Genomic DNA, 16,004 nt, shown 5'->3' on the forward strand with positions numbered 1-16,004 from the left:
ATGAAGTACACCTGTTCAATGGCCTTCAATGGCCGCCTTCCAAACTTAGTATGAGCCGTCGGTATGTCGCCTGATGTTGCACTCAATGCTTTACGAGCAAGTTATTTTTTAAGTAGAAAATGAATGAATGGATGTTATTTATGTATCCCATATGGTTCATGACTATTCGCGTTCAAATTTAAAACCTTTTTTGGCTACGTAGCGGAAGAGGCGGGACTACCACGACAGAAGGGGAGGGATAAATAATAAAAATCACATCATTTCCGGGTTACTTCCCAAAGACGGTGATGACTTCACATCTAAGAGATATGTTCAAAATGACAAATATCATCATTGACATAAAACTGGTTGTGTACGCGAATGTAAGACGTTTTAAATAGATTGTGAGTTTGACTTTATTTGTCAGGTTTAGCCATCGGTGGCTTAGAAGTTAGCGCCGCCTCTCTTCCAGCCACAACTTCCGGGTTGTCGGCCGTTTTGAATCGGGAGTGTGATGCTGTGTTGAGCCGCTGTGAAGAAACACAGTAGACGCCCACGATGAATAGAAGAAGAAGTGGGGATATAGTGGGAATACATTCAGTTCAAACAGAGCGGTGTGTTCTTCTGTAGTTTGCCGACAGGAAGTTGTCGACCGGCCACTGTTAGCTAGCCACCTGCTAACTGCCATGTTGCCCGTTCAGACCGTCTGATGATAATAATAATAACAAAATAACATTTTGGATTGATTTCAAAACACCATGGCCGGGTTACGGTGTCGGATAGCGGATACTTTGGAGGTGAGCAAAGCGGAAGACGACGGTAAGTTTGGCTTTAGCTTACAACAGCTGTTTACGGTTTTAGTCAAACCAGACTCGAAACTTGTTCAACTCCACGTACAGTCTGTCGTCTCGCCGATTTAGATGTCAAAGCAGAGGACGAGGAACAGCAGAAAGATGATGATGATGATGAAAGCAAACAAGAGGATTCGAGCAAGACCGAGTCGACCCTCCGGACGCCAAAGCCGTCTCCTCGTAAGTTTGCGTGTCAAGACATTTAAAAACCGTGGAGGGCACTGTTTTGGTTTGCTCCATATTGAGCCCTTCGTGAGAAACATGTCATGGGCGCCTAAAAAGTCACCAATGTTTTGTCCCCAGTGGGTGTCCTCCAGCGTCTGCTGAGGGTCTTCTTTGGATGCCTGGCGTCGGTGGCGTGCGGCATGCTGTACGCCGCCTACCTGTCGGCCTTCCACGAAAGGAGGTTCTGGTTCTCTGCGAGACAGGTGAGTGCCCCCCAGCCGCTTTGCTCTGGGTGAATGTGGTGTTGTCTCACATCTCGTGTCTCAGGAGCTGGAGCGTGAAATCACCTTCCCAGGAGGCAGCGGCCTTTACTACTACTACTACAAGCACATGCTGGCGGCGCCATCTTTTCAGCGAGGTCGTTCTTCCTTTCCTTTCCTTTAAAGAGAGGAGGTGAAAAACAGACTGACGATATATTGTTTGTCTGTGACAGGATTCTACGAGTTGATGACGGACGACAGCACTCTTGCGGGACAAACCATCAACGCCGTGGAGCGTCTATCTCTGTACCCTGAAATGATGGTGAGCTACATTTACAGGATCTCAGGCAGCCAGGTCAGTAGCATCCAGATTCGACATCCACATATGAGTTTTCAGGCCCGATAGGAGACTGCTTATTAGTCGTTAAGGAGGCCGATACTGATATTCATTTGTAGTCAATTGGAAAAGCGTAAAAGTTGGTGTCAAAATGGTGAAGGTGCAAAGACCTGTCTTGGTTGAAGTATTTATCTAAGCAAAGAAAAGCAATCCAGAAGCAGTGTACACCACACTGCTTCTCGACCAAAGTCAGCTGGGATAGGGACGGGATGGGACATCATGATGATAACATAAATGACTCCTGAGCATTTCATTTAAGAGAGGATATATAGTGTAGTATAGTATAATATATAGTATATATATATATGAAGCTATTTTTGTTGTCATGGTTATATTTGTCCAACCAACAACAAGGAACTGAAGAAACAAAGTGCTCTAATCGGTTTTTCCATGACCGTATATACTTTGGTCCATATCGCCCCGTCCCATCTTCACCGTTGTCATGGACACCCAGATTGTTTTTACAGAGAAGGTTTAGTGAACCCTTCCACCAAATGTCACCTACACTATGTTCTACTAACCTATCATATTATATGTAATATGATATTACCTATAATATGATGTCTATAATATGATGACTATGATATGATGGATATCTATGATGTGATTAATATATTCATAATATGATGAATATGATATGGCTATTCTTCCTGCAGGATTTGGTGGAGCCCATCTACTTCTACGTGGGGGCCGTGCTTGGCCTCCAGGCGCTATACGCCACGGCGCTCTTTGTGTGCAGCTGGGTGATGAGCGGCACGTGGGTGGCCGGCGTGTTGGCCGTGGCCTGGTGTGTCATCAGCAGGTCAGTCCGCCATTCTTTGTATTTTTTCTTGAAGACTTGAATGAATACGCGTGACGGGAGTGCATCTGCGCCACTCAGACCTGACGCCACCAGAGTGGACCAGGCGGTTCCTCTGCGGGAACACTGGGCTCTGCCGTACTACTCCTGTCAGGTGGCGGCACTGACTGGCTTCCTGTGTAACAACATCAGCTCCACCGTTGAGGTGAGACCTGGTGCCGTGCGTTCTCTTGGCTTCGGCGCCATCTGACAGACGCCTCCTCTTCAGATGTTGTGCTACCTGACCATGAGCACCACCACCTTCTCCTTCCTGTTGGTGTGGGAGCATAGCCACCACCTGCTCTTCATCCAAGCCTTCTGTCTTTTCCTGCTCGACTCCTTTGACCTGGTGCCGACTCGCAAGGTCAGCATGCTTTTGTGAAGTTGTTTTAACGTTCCCGTGGCGCACCGTTGACCTTCTTTCCCTCCTGGGCCAGATGTCTGACATTCACAAAGTTTACGTCAGCTCCCTGCTGCTGGCCTACTTCTTTCAGTTTCACAACACCGCCTTGCTCGCCTCGCCTCTGCTCAGCCTCCTGATTGGCTCCGTGCTCGCCAAGTACCTCCAGGTAGCGTAGCCGGCCACCCATCTCACCGTTACCACCTTTTCAGAGCTCCTAAACACAACATTCCTTCATTGTGGATGAGCGAGACTATAAAGCTGACAAATTCAAAGAGAAAAAGTCATAACAGAAAACGGAATAAAAATTTGGTTGATAAAAAGTTCTAGCATCATCAAGTGAAAACATCTGCATGACTTGGTTTTTCAGCATGTCTGGCCACCCCTTCCATAAACAATGTGTGTTTTGTGCGCCCCCTAGCGGTGTTAATGCGAGTTACAGCATCCTGGGTGCTTGCTCTCCTGTGTTTGTGCAGCAAAAAATGAAGAAGGGCCCTCTAGTGGCCAGAGTGATGAAGCTCTTCCTCCATTTCCACCTGGTCTTCACCACAGGCATCACCTTCAATTATTTGGTCAAGGTAGAGCTCCAAGAAGGTTGGAGGAGTCTGATGGCTGGATTATAATCTGCGTGTGTTTTTCATTGCAGAAAGTATTGCCTGGAAGTGACAGCGAAGTCATATTGAAGTTCCTGGAAGTGAAATTCAGGCTCAACACGACAACGTAATTCACAGCTTGAGTGTTTCAGGGGATGACGACCTGCTCTCATATCGTCTTTGCTTCTTTGCCAGCGACTTTGTGACAAACCTGCTCCTGTGCCAAGAAAGTCTCCAATCTCCCAGCCAGGATTTGTTTCTGCGCCTGACGCAGGCCTCCGTCCTTCCGTTCTACCTGCTGGTACTGACCGTATGCCTGCTGTCCACACTGGAGACCGTTTACAGAAGACTCAGGTCAGTCCAACGCACTTCCTCCTGTGCCTGAAGCAGCCTGGATTGTGCTGCGCATATGCTAGCCTGCTTTGCTATTCCCCACGCAAACCCTCATGCACCTCCCAAAAAACCCATCTTTTCTACAGTGAGCAGTTTACAGGCCTGTAAGAACTCCAGTCCAGGATTACACAGTTTTATGATGAAAGAAAGACTTCATCTCTTTCTAAGGAGGAGCGTTCCGATGCCGACAAAGTCTTATTAGCACGAGCGGGACAGCACTTGGATCCCACAGTCTGTCCTGCCACCATCCAGTGTAGTGTATCCATGGGATAACACAGGCGCCACAAGGGCTGCTTTTCTGCACGCAGCCGTGTTCCTCCTGGCTGTACTCTCCACGCAGGATCCCCAAATTTTGCCCATGTTTTGTAAGTAGACAGGACTCACTTGGAAGCACCGCAGCTTGGGTACACAAACACAATACATGTGTCTTGCTGGCCGCAGGGGCGGTCGATGTGTGTGACTGTCCAATCAGAGTGTGAAGAATGAACAGTGAATACATTACACACGTTTTTTTTAATAACCTTTATTCCTAACAAGTACAGAGCATATACAAACACAAGGAGGATACGGATAATTGACAGCTGTACTCCTTTCATACTCGGAATCGGCCAAAACTATCCGTAATGGATACGCCTCTCGCCCACAGTCTGCTGGGGTAGGCTCCAGCGAGGATAAGTGGCATAGAAGATTGATGGAAGCTAATAAATGAGGGGTGTGATGGTTCGGCACTGTGATAGCAGCACCCCTAGTGTTCGGGCATGGAATTGCACGGTCATAAAGCATCATGTTTCTCCTGGTTGTCTCAGCGGTCAGACGACACAAAGCGACCCTAAGCTGGAAGACGTGCACGTTGGAGAGCGCCCAGAGGTGGTCTACCATGTTTTCCAGGCCTTCCTGTTTGGAGGCCTGACCATGCTGTTCGACGGGTAAGGCCCGCCGCTGTGAGGAATGGGATATGGAGGTTCTCCTTCGTGCTGTCTCCTCACGCAGAGTGAAGTACGTGTGGACGCCGTACATCTGCATGTTCACCGCATTCGGCGTGTGTTCTCCTGACCTCTGGATGACCGTCTTCAGGTGGCTCAAGGTCAAGTCTATCCACCCCGTCGTGCTGGTGAGTGACTGCGGTTGAGTTGGCACATTCCCGTCCCCGCCACGTTTGCATTTTGCTCTGCTTGCTTGCAGTCGTTAATCCTGAGCACGGCCGTTCCCACCATCATCGGCTTCAGCTTGTGGAGAGAGGTGAGACTCTGAGGCCGTGCCATTCCTGTCCAGTCCATTTTCCACCCCTCTCCTTCCCTCTGTGCCCCAGTACTGCCCCCGCCTCCTGGCCGAGTTATCAGAGCTGCAGGAGTTTTATGATCCAGATACTGCAGAGATGATCAGCTGGATCAGGTGAGTCATCCTGCATGTGCGTCTATAAAGCCTCCAAGGTGGTAACAAACATCTCCCGCCGTCCTCCAGGACTCAGGTTCCCATGGCTGCGGTGTTTGCAGGCAGCCCTCAGCTGCTGGGAGCGGTCAAGCTGGGTTCTGGTTCGGCCGTGACCAGCTTACCGCTACACTGGGACATGGACCTACTGAGGAGGAGCGAGGACGTGAGTGCTCAATCTGCCTGTTGACCAAGAGGCCGTATCAACCTGTACTTGGTGTGCCTGCAGACCTACCAGGTGTACTCCATGAGATCCGCAGAGGAGGTTTACAAGATCCTTACCTCGCACAAGACGAACTACGTGATCATCGAGGAGTCCCTTTGTAACGAGCTCAGTCGAAACAAGGGCTGCCGCATCAAAGACCTGCTTGACGTCTCCAATGGACATGTGAGTCCGCACCTACGCCGATGTGATATCAACAGTAGAACTGTCCTCTTATGTCTCTCCTTCCAGGTGGTCTACGACAAAGGGGAGACGTACGCCTTCTCCAAGCACCGACGCTTCTGCCATGAGATCAAGATGAACAAGTCACCCTACAGCAACTACTTCACACGGGTCTTCTGGAACCGCTCGTACCACGTCTACAAAGTCAACTCTGTCATCTCCTTCCAGTACTGACAGGAGGACCTTCCTGGACCTTGTATGGACCTCATGCGGTGGAATCCAGTCTTGGATTTATTGCTCTGCCAGAGAATACGTAGCGGCGGCGGCAGGGGGATCAGTGGTGCCAACTTGTATTTGCTTGTGTACATTGCTACGGTTGGGAGGCTGTGAAATGAAAGAGGGAGTGTTGCTGCTTCTCACAGCCGGCTCTGTCTTCTTTGTGACGTTCAGAAAAAAGAATCCCCTTCTGATTTCTTGAAAATGTGTCATGGGCGGTTATGCAAATTCGATGGCTGCTTATACCATGACCACAAATAGATTACAGTCCTGTGGGATTGGCATGACTTCTGCTGCTGGTCTGCCCAAACACGTTAGCAACAATGTGGTCATGATGTCGCTCATAAGAAGCTTCAAATATGCCGCACATTGAAAACTAGAAGAATCCTTGATTTTTCGGTATGGTACCACCCTGCCAAGCTGTGCCGCCTTCTGTCGCTTCTATTGTTGTTTCTCTTTGCCTTCTCTTTGCCGCCTGTCTCTGCAAGACGGCAGCCCACCAGCTGGGTTCCCTTAGCCGTGCCTCAGTAAAGCAGGGCTTCCCTTTGAGTCTGTTGTTGACGTTTTACCTTGAGAAGGCATCTCTTGCTCCCTATGCCTTACTTATACGCGACTACACTGGCGGTGGAGCCCAACCCAGCACATCGCCTCCTTTTTGACTTCCTGCGTGGATGTCTTTGTAACCTCAGACCAGGTGGAACCATAAGAGCCCTCATTAAGTTTAGCCCCCCCAACTGCTGTTTCACATTAAAAGCCGGGTATTTCAAAACTCGCAGTGGCGTGTTTTCAATTATCCAAATAAACTAAATGTTGACGATTTTAAAATGTTATTCAAATATTTTTTCATTTGCTCATCGTGTAATTTTATTTGAGCGTATGTTTTACTTGGGTATACATCGCATATTACAATTTCACATGTCCAAAAGGAGTCGGAAGAAAAACAGACTTCGTCGCACTCCATCACTTCCACAAATGATGATAAACGGTCTATCATTAGCTGACCAATGAGTTTATCAGATCATGTCCAACAGCGCATCAACCCAGGGATCATATTCATATACATATATAGACACAATCTTACAAATACGTACGGTGTCTCTTTCTCTCCCTCCACCCCCAAAAGTAAAAAAAAAAACATTTTAAGACGAAGTAACATCTATCCATCCAAAGAGCTATTGAGACTTGGATTCCACATCGAGGACAATATTAGTGTTAGGGTTCGGGTACATTTCGTTGTAGGTATATACCCAACCTGTTCCAATGTCGCTGAACCTTACTTTTATATCCCTTGTCTTTTTTGTGTTGTTTTATTTGGTAATTATGTACTTATATTTTAATTAGTTTAGCTTAGAGGGCTGTTTCTATGTTAATATGGTCTGTACTTGATTGCACTGTATTGTAATGCCATTTTGTTTGTTAATAAAGTTCTTAAAAAAACAAGAATGTAACTTCCTGGTGACGAACCGGAACCGGAAGAGGGCGAAGCTATGGCGCTGGGCACAATGAATTACGTGAGAAACATCAGTCCGTATAGCTCCCCCAGCTCCTAGGGGACAAATCCTGCATATTTACACACTCTTATGCTTTGCTAGTTCGTGGTTTATCCACAAAGGTAAGACAATTCCTCCGTAGTTTGTGAGCTAGCTAGAAAATTAACCGCAAAGGAGACAGAAAATAGGGGCGCTTGATGAATAAAGCGGCTGCTGCTCTTGGATATGTACCACAATTTAAAAATGCCCCGCTCAGTTGGGCTACAGGTGACACATAAACAAGCTTACTTGCTCCAAACGATGCTTTGTTTGTTCTCACGAGCTAAATGACAGCCTTTGAAATCGTAGGCATCAGTCAAATTCATAGCATCCTGTGGCTGTTTCTTATAGATCACAAATGTTCAGAAATGTCAGAAAGTGTGGCTCTGGGACTCTCGGCTGAGCTCAGCTTGTGTTTGTTTTCATAGGCCCTGACATATTCTATATAAAATCCATTCAATATTGATAATAATACTCAGTACAACATCAATTGATGCTCCCCAGAGGAGGATGAGTGCAGAGGCAGCAGACCGCGTCGCTGCTGTGACAAGCAGCCGGCCTAGCACGCCGCTACAGACTTCCTGGTTTGAGTTCCTCCTGGACGGCGCCTTGCTGGAGAAGCACCTGCAGAAGTCCAACGCAGGTCAGATGAAGCCCAAGACCAGCCCAGAAATGTTCATTATTATGACATCGTGATGATACCAGTGTGCTTGGTCAGACCCAACACCCGTGCAGCTCATCGTTCAGTTCCTGGAGCAGGCGTCCAAACCATCTGTGAACGAGCAAAATCAAGTGCAGCCTCCGGCTGACAACCGGCGGAACCGCACCTTGAAGCTGCTGGCTCTGAAGGTGGCCGCGTACATGAAGTGGGACCTGGATGTGCTGGAGAAAGGGTGTGTTTTGGAAATAAGATGCTATGTAAGAGCAAAGAGTGACGCGTACTTACCTCCTTTCATCAGCTTGAGCATCCCCGTGTTGAACATGCTCCTCAACGAGCTCCTGTGTGTGAGCAAAGTGCCGCCGGGGGTGAAACACGTGGACCTGGACCTGTCTTCCCTGCCGCCGACCACAGCCATGGCTGTCCTCATCTACAACCGCTGGTGAGTCAAAACGGCAACAGGCGTCAAACAGATTTCAAGCTGACAGTGCGTTCAAAAGGGCCATCAGGACCATCGTGCTGAGCAGCTTTCCTGAGAAGCAAGCCAAACCGGGACCGCATCAGATGAACATGCAAGTTTTATTTCATTAGCACAAAGTCACTTGAGAGCTGCTGTTTGTCAAAAGGTTTTGTTGGGCCTCCCTGCAGGTTGAATGTCGTACAGCAGGAAAAAGAGATGACTGACAACATCCTCAGTGTGGTGAGAGAACTTCCAACACGCAGGGCTTAAAGTATTCCGGCACCATGCTCGTTTTTTTAAATTTTTTTTACTTAAACCCCGAAGACGTGTTTGCGCCATGGACTTCAGTGTTGTGTGTGGCGTTGGCGTCCTGATAGTCAGCCGTGCCTGCCATTTGTGTCCAGCTGAAGGAGCAGGCCAGCGACTCCATCAGCGTCCTGACGGGGGCGTTGCGGCTGAAGAAGGACTTCTACGTGCACACCATGAGGACACTTGACATGCTGGCTGCGGACACCGCCGCCGCCAACGGCGAGACGGAGTCCTCCACGGCTGGGCTCCGCATCAGCGGCAACGAGCTGCACTGCCAGGTCGGTTGTGACCCGCCTGCTCGACCCTGCCGTGTCCCATGCTTTCAGCTGAGCTTTTTGGTTTGTTTAGGTTCACTACGACTTGGGGGCCATTTCCTTCCAGCAGGGCTGCACGGACCAGCCGGCCTTTGAGAAAGCCAGAGACCACTTCAGGCAGACGAAGGAACTCTTGAAGAAGGTAGACGCTCGCCTTTGCTCTTTGCAAATACAAAAAAGCGGGGCACAGCAGTCGGGTATAAAAAGTTAGACATTAAAAACGGATTTAAACTGGTGGGTTTTGACTTGTTTTTTGAAGGTGGGAGGGTCGGGGCAAGCATGGAGTGAATGGGGCAAAGAGTTCCAGAGGGTGGGGGCAACGATGGCTCTGGCTCCCCAGGTTCGGAGCTTGGTCTTACAGGGGAGTGCCAGGAGGTTGGCGTCTGAGGAGCGAAGGGGACGTGGGGGATTGTGTGGATGGAGGAGGTCTGTGAGGTGTGTGTGTGGGGGGGTCAAATTGTGGAGAGCTTTGTAGGTGATGAGAAGGACGTTGAAATGGACACGTCGGGGGACGGGAAGCCAGTGGAGGTTTTAAGGACAGGGGTAATGGTTTTGCGGGAGCGGATGGAGTTGGGGAGGCGGGCAGCGGAGTTGTGAATATATTGCAGTTTGTTGAGGGTTTAGGATGGTGTACCGTAGACAGTACTGTTGCAGTAGTCCATTCTGGACGTGATCATGTATGGGTCAGGGATTCAGTGGCAGAGAATGGAAGTGATGGACGGAGTCGGCCTATGTTCTTAAGATGAAAAAATGCAGTCCGGGTTAATAGTTTGATGTGGGCTTCGAATGAAAGACTAAGGTCTAGGGTCGAGGAGGATGCCCAGGTTGGGGATGAGAGGGGTTTTATATGGTCATATCGTGATACATCCTAAAAATATCCTGATATGTGCTAAGGGCCACACCGCCCAACCCTACTTCCTGCTACATCTTCTTCTTGTCTGGGAGAGCAGGTGCGTGAGAATGGGTTTGAGCGAGGGTGTGACGGGCCACCATAAATATAGACCACCTGAGCAAAGACCACTGTGGTCAGGGCTAGAGGAGCTGCTGGGTCCAGTAAAATAATCAATCAATAAATAAAGGAGGACTTTCTTTGAGTTTGTTCCTGACAAGTTGATAGACACCTTCGTTGGCTGGGGATAGTCTGGGGATACATGGTGGTCATCTCCAACCATTCATTCCACTGCATGCTCCTTGTCTTGGTCTGTCAAGCTGGACTCTGCAGTCCACGTCCACCTGGATGAGAAGCGACTGGCGGGTTATTGGAACGCCTGCAAAGCTCTGACGGGCGACTGCGACTCGTGCGACTCGCAGACGACCCACTACGACCAGATCAACATGATGATCAGCGCTGGCAGCTACCAGGTGGGTGTGTGCTTCTGGACGCCGCAAGGCACGTTTACAGTCCAGTTTGCACTCTGGCAGGCGGTGGTGGAAGCGTTCATCAAGGACAACGCCAACCGCAGTTTGCCAAAGCACTTCAGGCGCTCCGTTCTCAGAGAGTTCTTGCACAAGGCCCAACAAGGGTGTGAGCCACACGTCCATGCAGACTACATGGGATTGTTCCAAAGCAGTGACACCTGTCTGTGCAGGGAGGCGGGCCTGGATGAGGTTTGCCACAAGTTGTGCATCTGCAATGCCGTGCGTGACGCTCTTGAAGGGGAAGTCCTCAGCGTGCGCTTCCAGCAGCTGCTCCTGAAGCCCAGTAAACTTCTGGTGGACTTCATTTTGGAGGTAGTCCTGCACTCTTCTGTGGCTGAGGAGCGAGAGCCAATTCAAATATGCACCTCTTCCTGCAGGTGTGCACGCGAGCATTGGAGAAAGAGCGTTCATCGGAAAGCTTCAGGAGGAACATGGCGACGTTCATGCGGTGAGTTGATGGGAGCAATGCTGGGCTTTTTCTGAAGTTCTCCAACACAAACCCACCCTGGTCTCGCAGCACTCTGTGTGAAAGCCTGGAGGATATGTCTCTGCTGTTTTTGGTGTCCTCCCACAAACTCTTCATGGAGTTGCTGAAGGAGGAGGAGAGGAAGTTGCTACTGGAGCAGATGAGGAAGAGGTCTGCCACAGTCAACCTCAGCGCCAAGCCCCTGCCCTCCTTCTACGACATCCCAGGTAACCGCCGAGTCCTCCCGCGCACATCCACACACGCTGATACGTTGTTCCTCTGCAGCGTCGGCGAGTGTGTGCATCGGGCAGTTGGAGCAGCAGCTCATCCTGTCCTTAGAACCTCGCAGGATCAGGCAGATCCTCAACGAGCTCCACGACATTGCAGATCGACCCTTCTGGAGGGTGAACAGCAAGGTGGAAGCTGGGCTGCGTTTGATGGACCTGGGAAACGAAAGCATTGCGGCATGAAAGCTTCGCTCTTCTTTCAGTGGGAGGTTCCTCCAGACTACATCAACGTGATCCTGGCCATCAAAGACAACTTGACCAAGGACCTGGTCTACATCCTCATGGCCAAAGGCCTCCACTGCATATCCGTGAAGGTGAGATCATATGACTCATTTGCGTTTCATGCATTACACTGGAGATTCCTGAACTAAAGGTCCACCTTTTGGGGGGGGGGTGTTGCGGCGGGTGTTTAGGACTTCCTGCACGCACGCCAGCTCTTCTCGGCCTGCCTGGAGCTGGTGACGGAGTTCTCCCCGCGGCTGAGGCAGGTGATGCTGAATGAGATGCTGCTGCTGGAGGTGCGCGCCCACGAGACGGCGGCGGCCGAAGGCTGCAAGGAGCGGCCGCCACCCGACCTGGTCAGCAGAGTGAGGGGCTACCTGGAGATGAGGATCCATGGTCAGTTTGATCAGGGCGACGGCAGCTAGCATGCGCACGTGCCACCTTCAGGTGTGTGACTTGTCTTGTGTGCAGATCTGCCTCTGCGTCAGGTGGTGGGGGAGGAGTGCGTGGCCTTCATGTTGAACTGGAGGGAGAACGACTACCTGACCCTGCAGGCGCCGTCCTCTGCCGTCATCAACAATCCGTACATCAAGGTAATCGCACCTTGCTCATCACGTGCACTGGCTTTCCAATAAGCACGCCATGGTTGCTGTTTCTTTACCTTTAGCTGGGCCAGCTCTTGGCGTCCACGTGCAAAGAGCTCCCAGGTCCTAAAGAGAGCCGGCGCACTGCCAAGGAGCTTTGGGACGTGGTGGTGCAGATCTGCAGCGTCTCCATCCAACACAAGAGGAGCAACGAGGGCCGAGTGGGCCTCATCAAGCACCGGGAGTCCTCCATGGGCATCCTGCTCAGGTGCCGTCACTCTTATGTCTTCTTATGTCTTATGTCTTATGTCTTATGTCTTATGTCATCTTATGTCTTATGTCTTATGTCTTCTTATGTCTTATGTCTTATGTCTTATGTCTTATGTCATCTTATGTCTTATGTCTGTGCTCACCAATCTTCTCATTCTGACACCTTGTCCATTCAGGAGTAAACTCATCACTTTTGCCACCAAGATCAGAGTGAGTACATGACATGAAGGATTCATGTGCTCCATGCATCATCATCATCATCATCTTCATGGTTTTCTTCCCAGGAGCCGCTGGTGCTGACCACCCTCATCTCGCTTTTTGTGAGGCTCCACTGCATCGTAAGGGTACGTCCTCCACTTCCTGCTGCTCCGCTCACTCCATGAGCACCTCTGTAACTTCCCGGTGGTCTCTCCCTCATCAGGACGACATTGTCAACGAAGTGACGGCCGAGCATCTCTCCATATGGCCGTCCTCTCTCCCAAAGTAAGCTCTGACCTCGTCTTCCCCCTCCGCCCGCCCTGTGCCGGCCGGCTAAAAGGTGAAAATGTGTGTACGTGTGCAGCATCCAGGCGGTGGACGTGGAAGCCGTGGCGGTGACGGTGAAAGAGCTGGTGACCTACGCCCTCACGCTAAACCCCAACAACCAGTCGTGGCTCATCACACAGGCCGACATCTACTTTGGTAGGTCCCTTTTTAGCAGGCCACATACTGGATTTCACATGCGCTTCACATGCGCTTCACATGCGCTTCACATGCGCTTCACATGCGCTTCACATGCGCTTCACATGCGCTTCACATGCGCTTCACATGCGTTTCACATGCAAAGAAGGGCCATATGAGTGAAGTGCATATTGGCTTTGTGATGGAGGGTACTGGCCATGATTATTATCACCTTGCCTCTTTCCTTTAATTGTTTACTCTTTTTGACTTGTTACATTTTTCATAAAACCACTTTATTGACGTATTGACTTTTTTCATATTAGAACTTTTTCCCAAAAATGACAACTGTGTTTGGTGTTTCATAATATTTAGACTCAACAAATTCCAATAATAAATCTATCATAAAGAATGTTTGTTGATATTAGGATCTTGTGAGGCTCAGCGTGTTAGGTTGAGGAGGAGGGGGAGGGGGGGGGGCTGCTGCTTGGCGAACACGCTGCAGCGTGCTCAGCATGCAGATGATGATAATAAAATCCTGGCCTCCAAGGACTTCAATGACCATAACGCTTCTGAACTTTTTAGAACCTCAAGAGCAGATATTCCAGGGGAGAGTTCCATGTTTTTCTTGTTGAAAGCGGAAATAGGTGTCAAGGTGGGAAGTCCATATGTCATTCCTATCAATAAAATATACTTTTCTTCCCGCAAGTGACCAACCAGTACTCGGCAGCACTCAACTTTTACCTCCAGGCCGGCGCCGTGGCCTCGGACTTCTTCACTAAAGCCGTCCCGCCTGATGTTTACACAGACCAGGTGGGTGCTTTGCCTTCCTTGCCTGCTGCCGCTCCTCATCACGCCACCTCCGCCCAGCAGGTGCTGAAGAGGATGATCAAGTGCTGCTCCATGATGAACTGCCACACTCAGGTCTGCCTCATCGCTCCACACCACTTCCCCTTTCTGCTACGCAACGCCTGCATCTTCCCTCCTCTTAGGTCGCCGTCCTGTGCCAGTTTCTGAGAGAAGTGGACTACATGACGGCCTTCAAAGCTCTCCAAGAGCAGAGCAGGTGCATCCAGACACATCCTCTTATGTCGTGCTGCGTGTTAACGTGTGTGACTTTGACGCAGCCACGACGCCATGGACTCCTTGTACGACTACATCTGGGACGTCACCATCCTGGAGTACCTCACACGTATCCTTCCTCTTACTGGAACGCTCAACTTGTCACCACCTTGTGTGCCTCGTACCTTGACAGAGCGTAGATATTCATCACAAGCGTGGCGAAGCGGAAAAGAGGCAAATAGCGGTGAGATGCTCCCCTCGCATTCATTTCCTAATTCCTTTTTTTGTGATATCTGGGATGTTACACACAACTCTCCACTAACTTGCATCAGCACCACAGAAGAAAGTTTGTTTGTCTGTCTGAACGCATGTCTTTTGCTCTGAAGATAAAAGCCATCGGCCAGACGGAGTTGAACACCAGCAATCCAGAGGAAGTCCTGCAGTTGGCAGCACAGAAGCGGAAGAAGAGGTTCTTGCAGGCCATGGCCAAGCTCTATTTCTAACCACCTGATCAGGACTTCATCAGGGCAACAGAATGTGCTAGAAAATAAAGTTGTTTTTTTGTACCCTCGGGGCTTTTTTTTTTTGCCTGAAAATAACGGCCACATTGGGGAAAAGAGTCAAAGTTCTACGTGAAATGCAGACAGACGTGCATTTCAGATGTCTTTAGCCCCATTAGTTATTAGTCTTGGGGCTTCTTCTTCTTGCGTTTGTAACTTGCCTGGTGGAGCAGCCCCTGCATTCTGCCCCTGCATTCTGCCCCTGCATTCTGCCCCTGCATTCTGCCCCTGCATTCTGCCCCTGCATTCTGCCCCTGCATTCTGCCCCTGCATTCTGCCCCTGCATTCTGCCCCTGCATTCTGCCCCTGCATTCTGCCCCTGCATTCTGCCCCAGCTCCAACCAGGGTTCGCAGAATGACAGTCAAGAGCACTCGCCATCGAGCTGTCAAGTCAATTCCCAGCACCACTCTGAATCTACAGTACATGCGAAAGTGGTAAAAACTTGTCAAGTATTAGTACGGTGAACTTTAGATGCAATTTCAGTCCATCTGCATTAGGTTGACTTGTGAGCTGGAGCCTACCCCAGCCTCACGGCAATCGCTTTTGTGTCCAAATATTGGTCAGGAGGGGGCACACTAGAACAGCAACTTTGCCTCCATTCTACCGCGGCTGCTCTGCAAAATGCACAAAGAAAGTTAGAAAAAAGAGGGGGCATTGGGGGTGTGGGAGCCTGAGGACACGCCCCCTTTGCACTGTTGTCTGCACTGAAGTGAATGATGTAAAACTAATTGTTCTCCATGAAATGAGGTGGAGATAATATACAGATGTCCACAGGGTGTCGCCACTGAGTAGTGGCCAAACAAAAATGGATGCTGACAATGGATTAAAATCATTAAAGGGGGCCCTATTATGCTCATTTTGGGCCCTTTTGTATTGAGTTGTGTGCTCCTATAGAGCAGCTACACACCATAACCCACACAGAGATCTTTCTAGATCTTCCAGAATCTGCATCTATTTCAGCTGGATTTCCAAAATGCTCTGTTTTAATTCAATTCCACCCACAGCCGTTCTCTAGACACACCCACTCCACTGTGTGGATAGGCCTGTGGCTTGTACCTGGGCATGCCCTTATAAGAAAGTCCGGCGCAATGTAATGTCACAGGGAGCCAGTCTTACAAAAAACTAAAAACTTCTTTCTGGGCTCACTTCCAAATGCGTAAAACTCGTTATCTGAGACTTTGCCATGGTGTAACATGAGAATACAGCATTTCAACTACATTTCTAGGTCAGAAAAGTGGCAA

General features: G+C 49.7%; 2 protein-coding genes across 6 annotated transcripts; both read left to right on the forward strand.

Annotated features, from left to right (window-relative positions):
* The first annotated feature begins 261 nt into the window (after positions 1–261).
* Positions 262–7,374, forward strand: LOC131101931 (probable C-mannosyltransferase DPY19L4). Of its 4 annotated transcripts, none has more exons than XM_058047344.1 (19): positions 262–798; positions 879–1,010; positions 1,134–1,258; positions 1,323–1,413; positions 1,489–1,577; positions 2,309–2,454; positions 2,533–2,656; positions 2,720–2,854; positions 2,928–3,059; positions 3,367–3,468; positions 3,537–3,610; positions 3,679–3,837; positions 4,683–4,802; positions 4,867–4,987; positions 5,059–5,115; positions 5,186–5,268; positions 5,338–5,470; positions 5,534–5,692; positions 5,759–7,373. In XM_058047344.1, exons 1-19 carry the CDS (start codon positions 738–740, stop codon positions 5,921–5,923), a joined length of 2,208 nt encoding a protein of 735 aa, XP_057903327.1. In that variant the 5' UTR covers positions 262–737; the 3' UTR covers positions 5,924–7,373. The 4 variants fall into 4 exon arrangements, with proteins under 4 accessions (XP_057903327.1, XP_057903326.1, XP_057903324.1 ...); XM_058047343.1 differs by having other exon boundaries at positions 1,489–1,610; positions 5,759–7,372; XM_058047341.1 differs by having other exon boundaries at positions 1,489–1,610; positions 5,534–7,374.
* A 56-nt stretch (positions 7,375–7,430) lies between these two features.
* Positions 7,431–14,768, forward strand: ints8 (integrator complex subunit 8). 2 transcript variants are annotated; one of them, XM_058047340.1, is made up of 28 exons: positions 7,431–7,577; positions 7,923–8,137; positions 8,213–8,387; positions 8,454–8,594; positions 8,653–8,724; positions 8,801–8,852; positions 9,017–9,199; positions 9,270–9,377; positions 10,445–10,597; positions 10,658–10,758; positions 10,825–10,966; positions 11,032–11,102; positions 11,172–11,347; positions 11,406–11,536; positions 11,611–11,721; positions 11,821–12,025; positions 12,101–12,222; positions 12,297–12,481; positions 12,660–12,693; positions 12,768–12,827; positions 12,905–12,966; positions 13,046–13,164; positions 13,850–13,953; positions 14,014–14,064; positions 14,133–14,206; positions 14,268–14,332; positions 14,403–14,446; positions 14,589–14,768. In XM_058047340.1, the coding sequence occupies exons 2-28, from the start codon at positions 8,005–8,007 to the stop codon at positions 14,703–14,705; spliced, it is 2,991 nt and encodes a 996-aa protein (XP_057903323.1). In that variant the 5' UTR covers positions 7,431–7,577; positions 7,923–8,004; the 3' UTR covers positions 14,706–14,768. The 2 variants fall into 2 exon arrangements, with proteins under 2 accessions (XP_057903323.1, XP_057903322.1); XM_058047339.1 differs by having other exon boundaries at positions 7,999–8,137.
* Positions 14,769–16,004: the final 1,236 nt, after the last annotated feature.

This window comes from Doryrhamphus excisus, chromosome 14 (assembly GCF_030265055.1).
Source record: "Doryrhamphus excisus isolate RoL2022-K1 chromosome 14, RoL_Dexc_1.0, whole genome shotgun sequence".
Lineage (NCBI taxonomy): Eukaryota > Metazoa > Chordata > Actinopteri > Syngnathiformes > Syngnathidae > Doryrhamphus > Doryrhamphus excisus.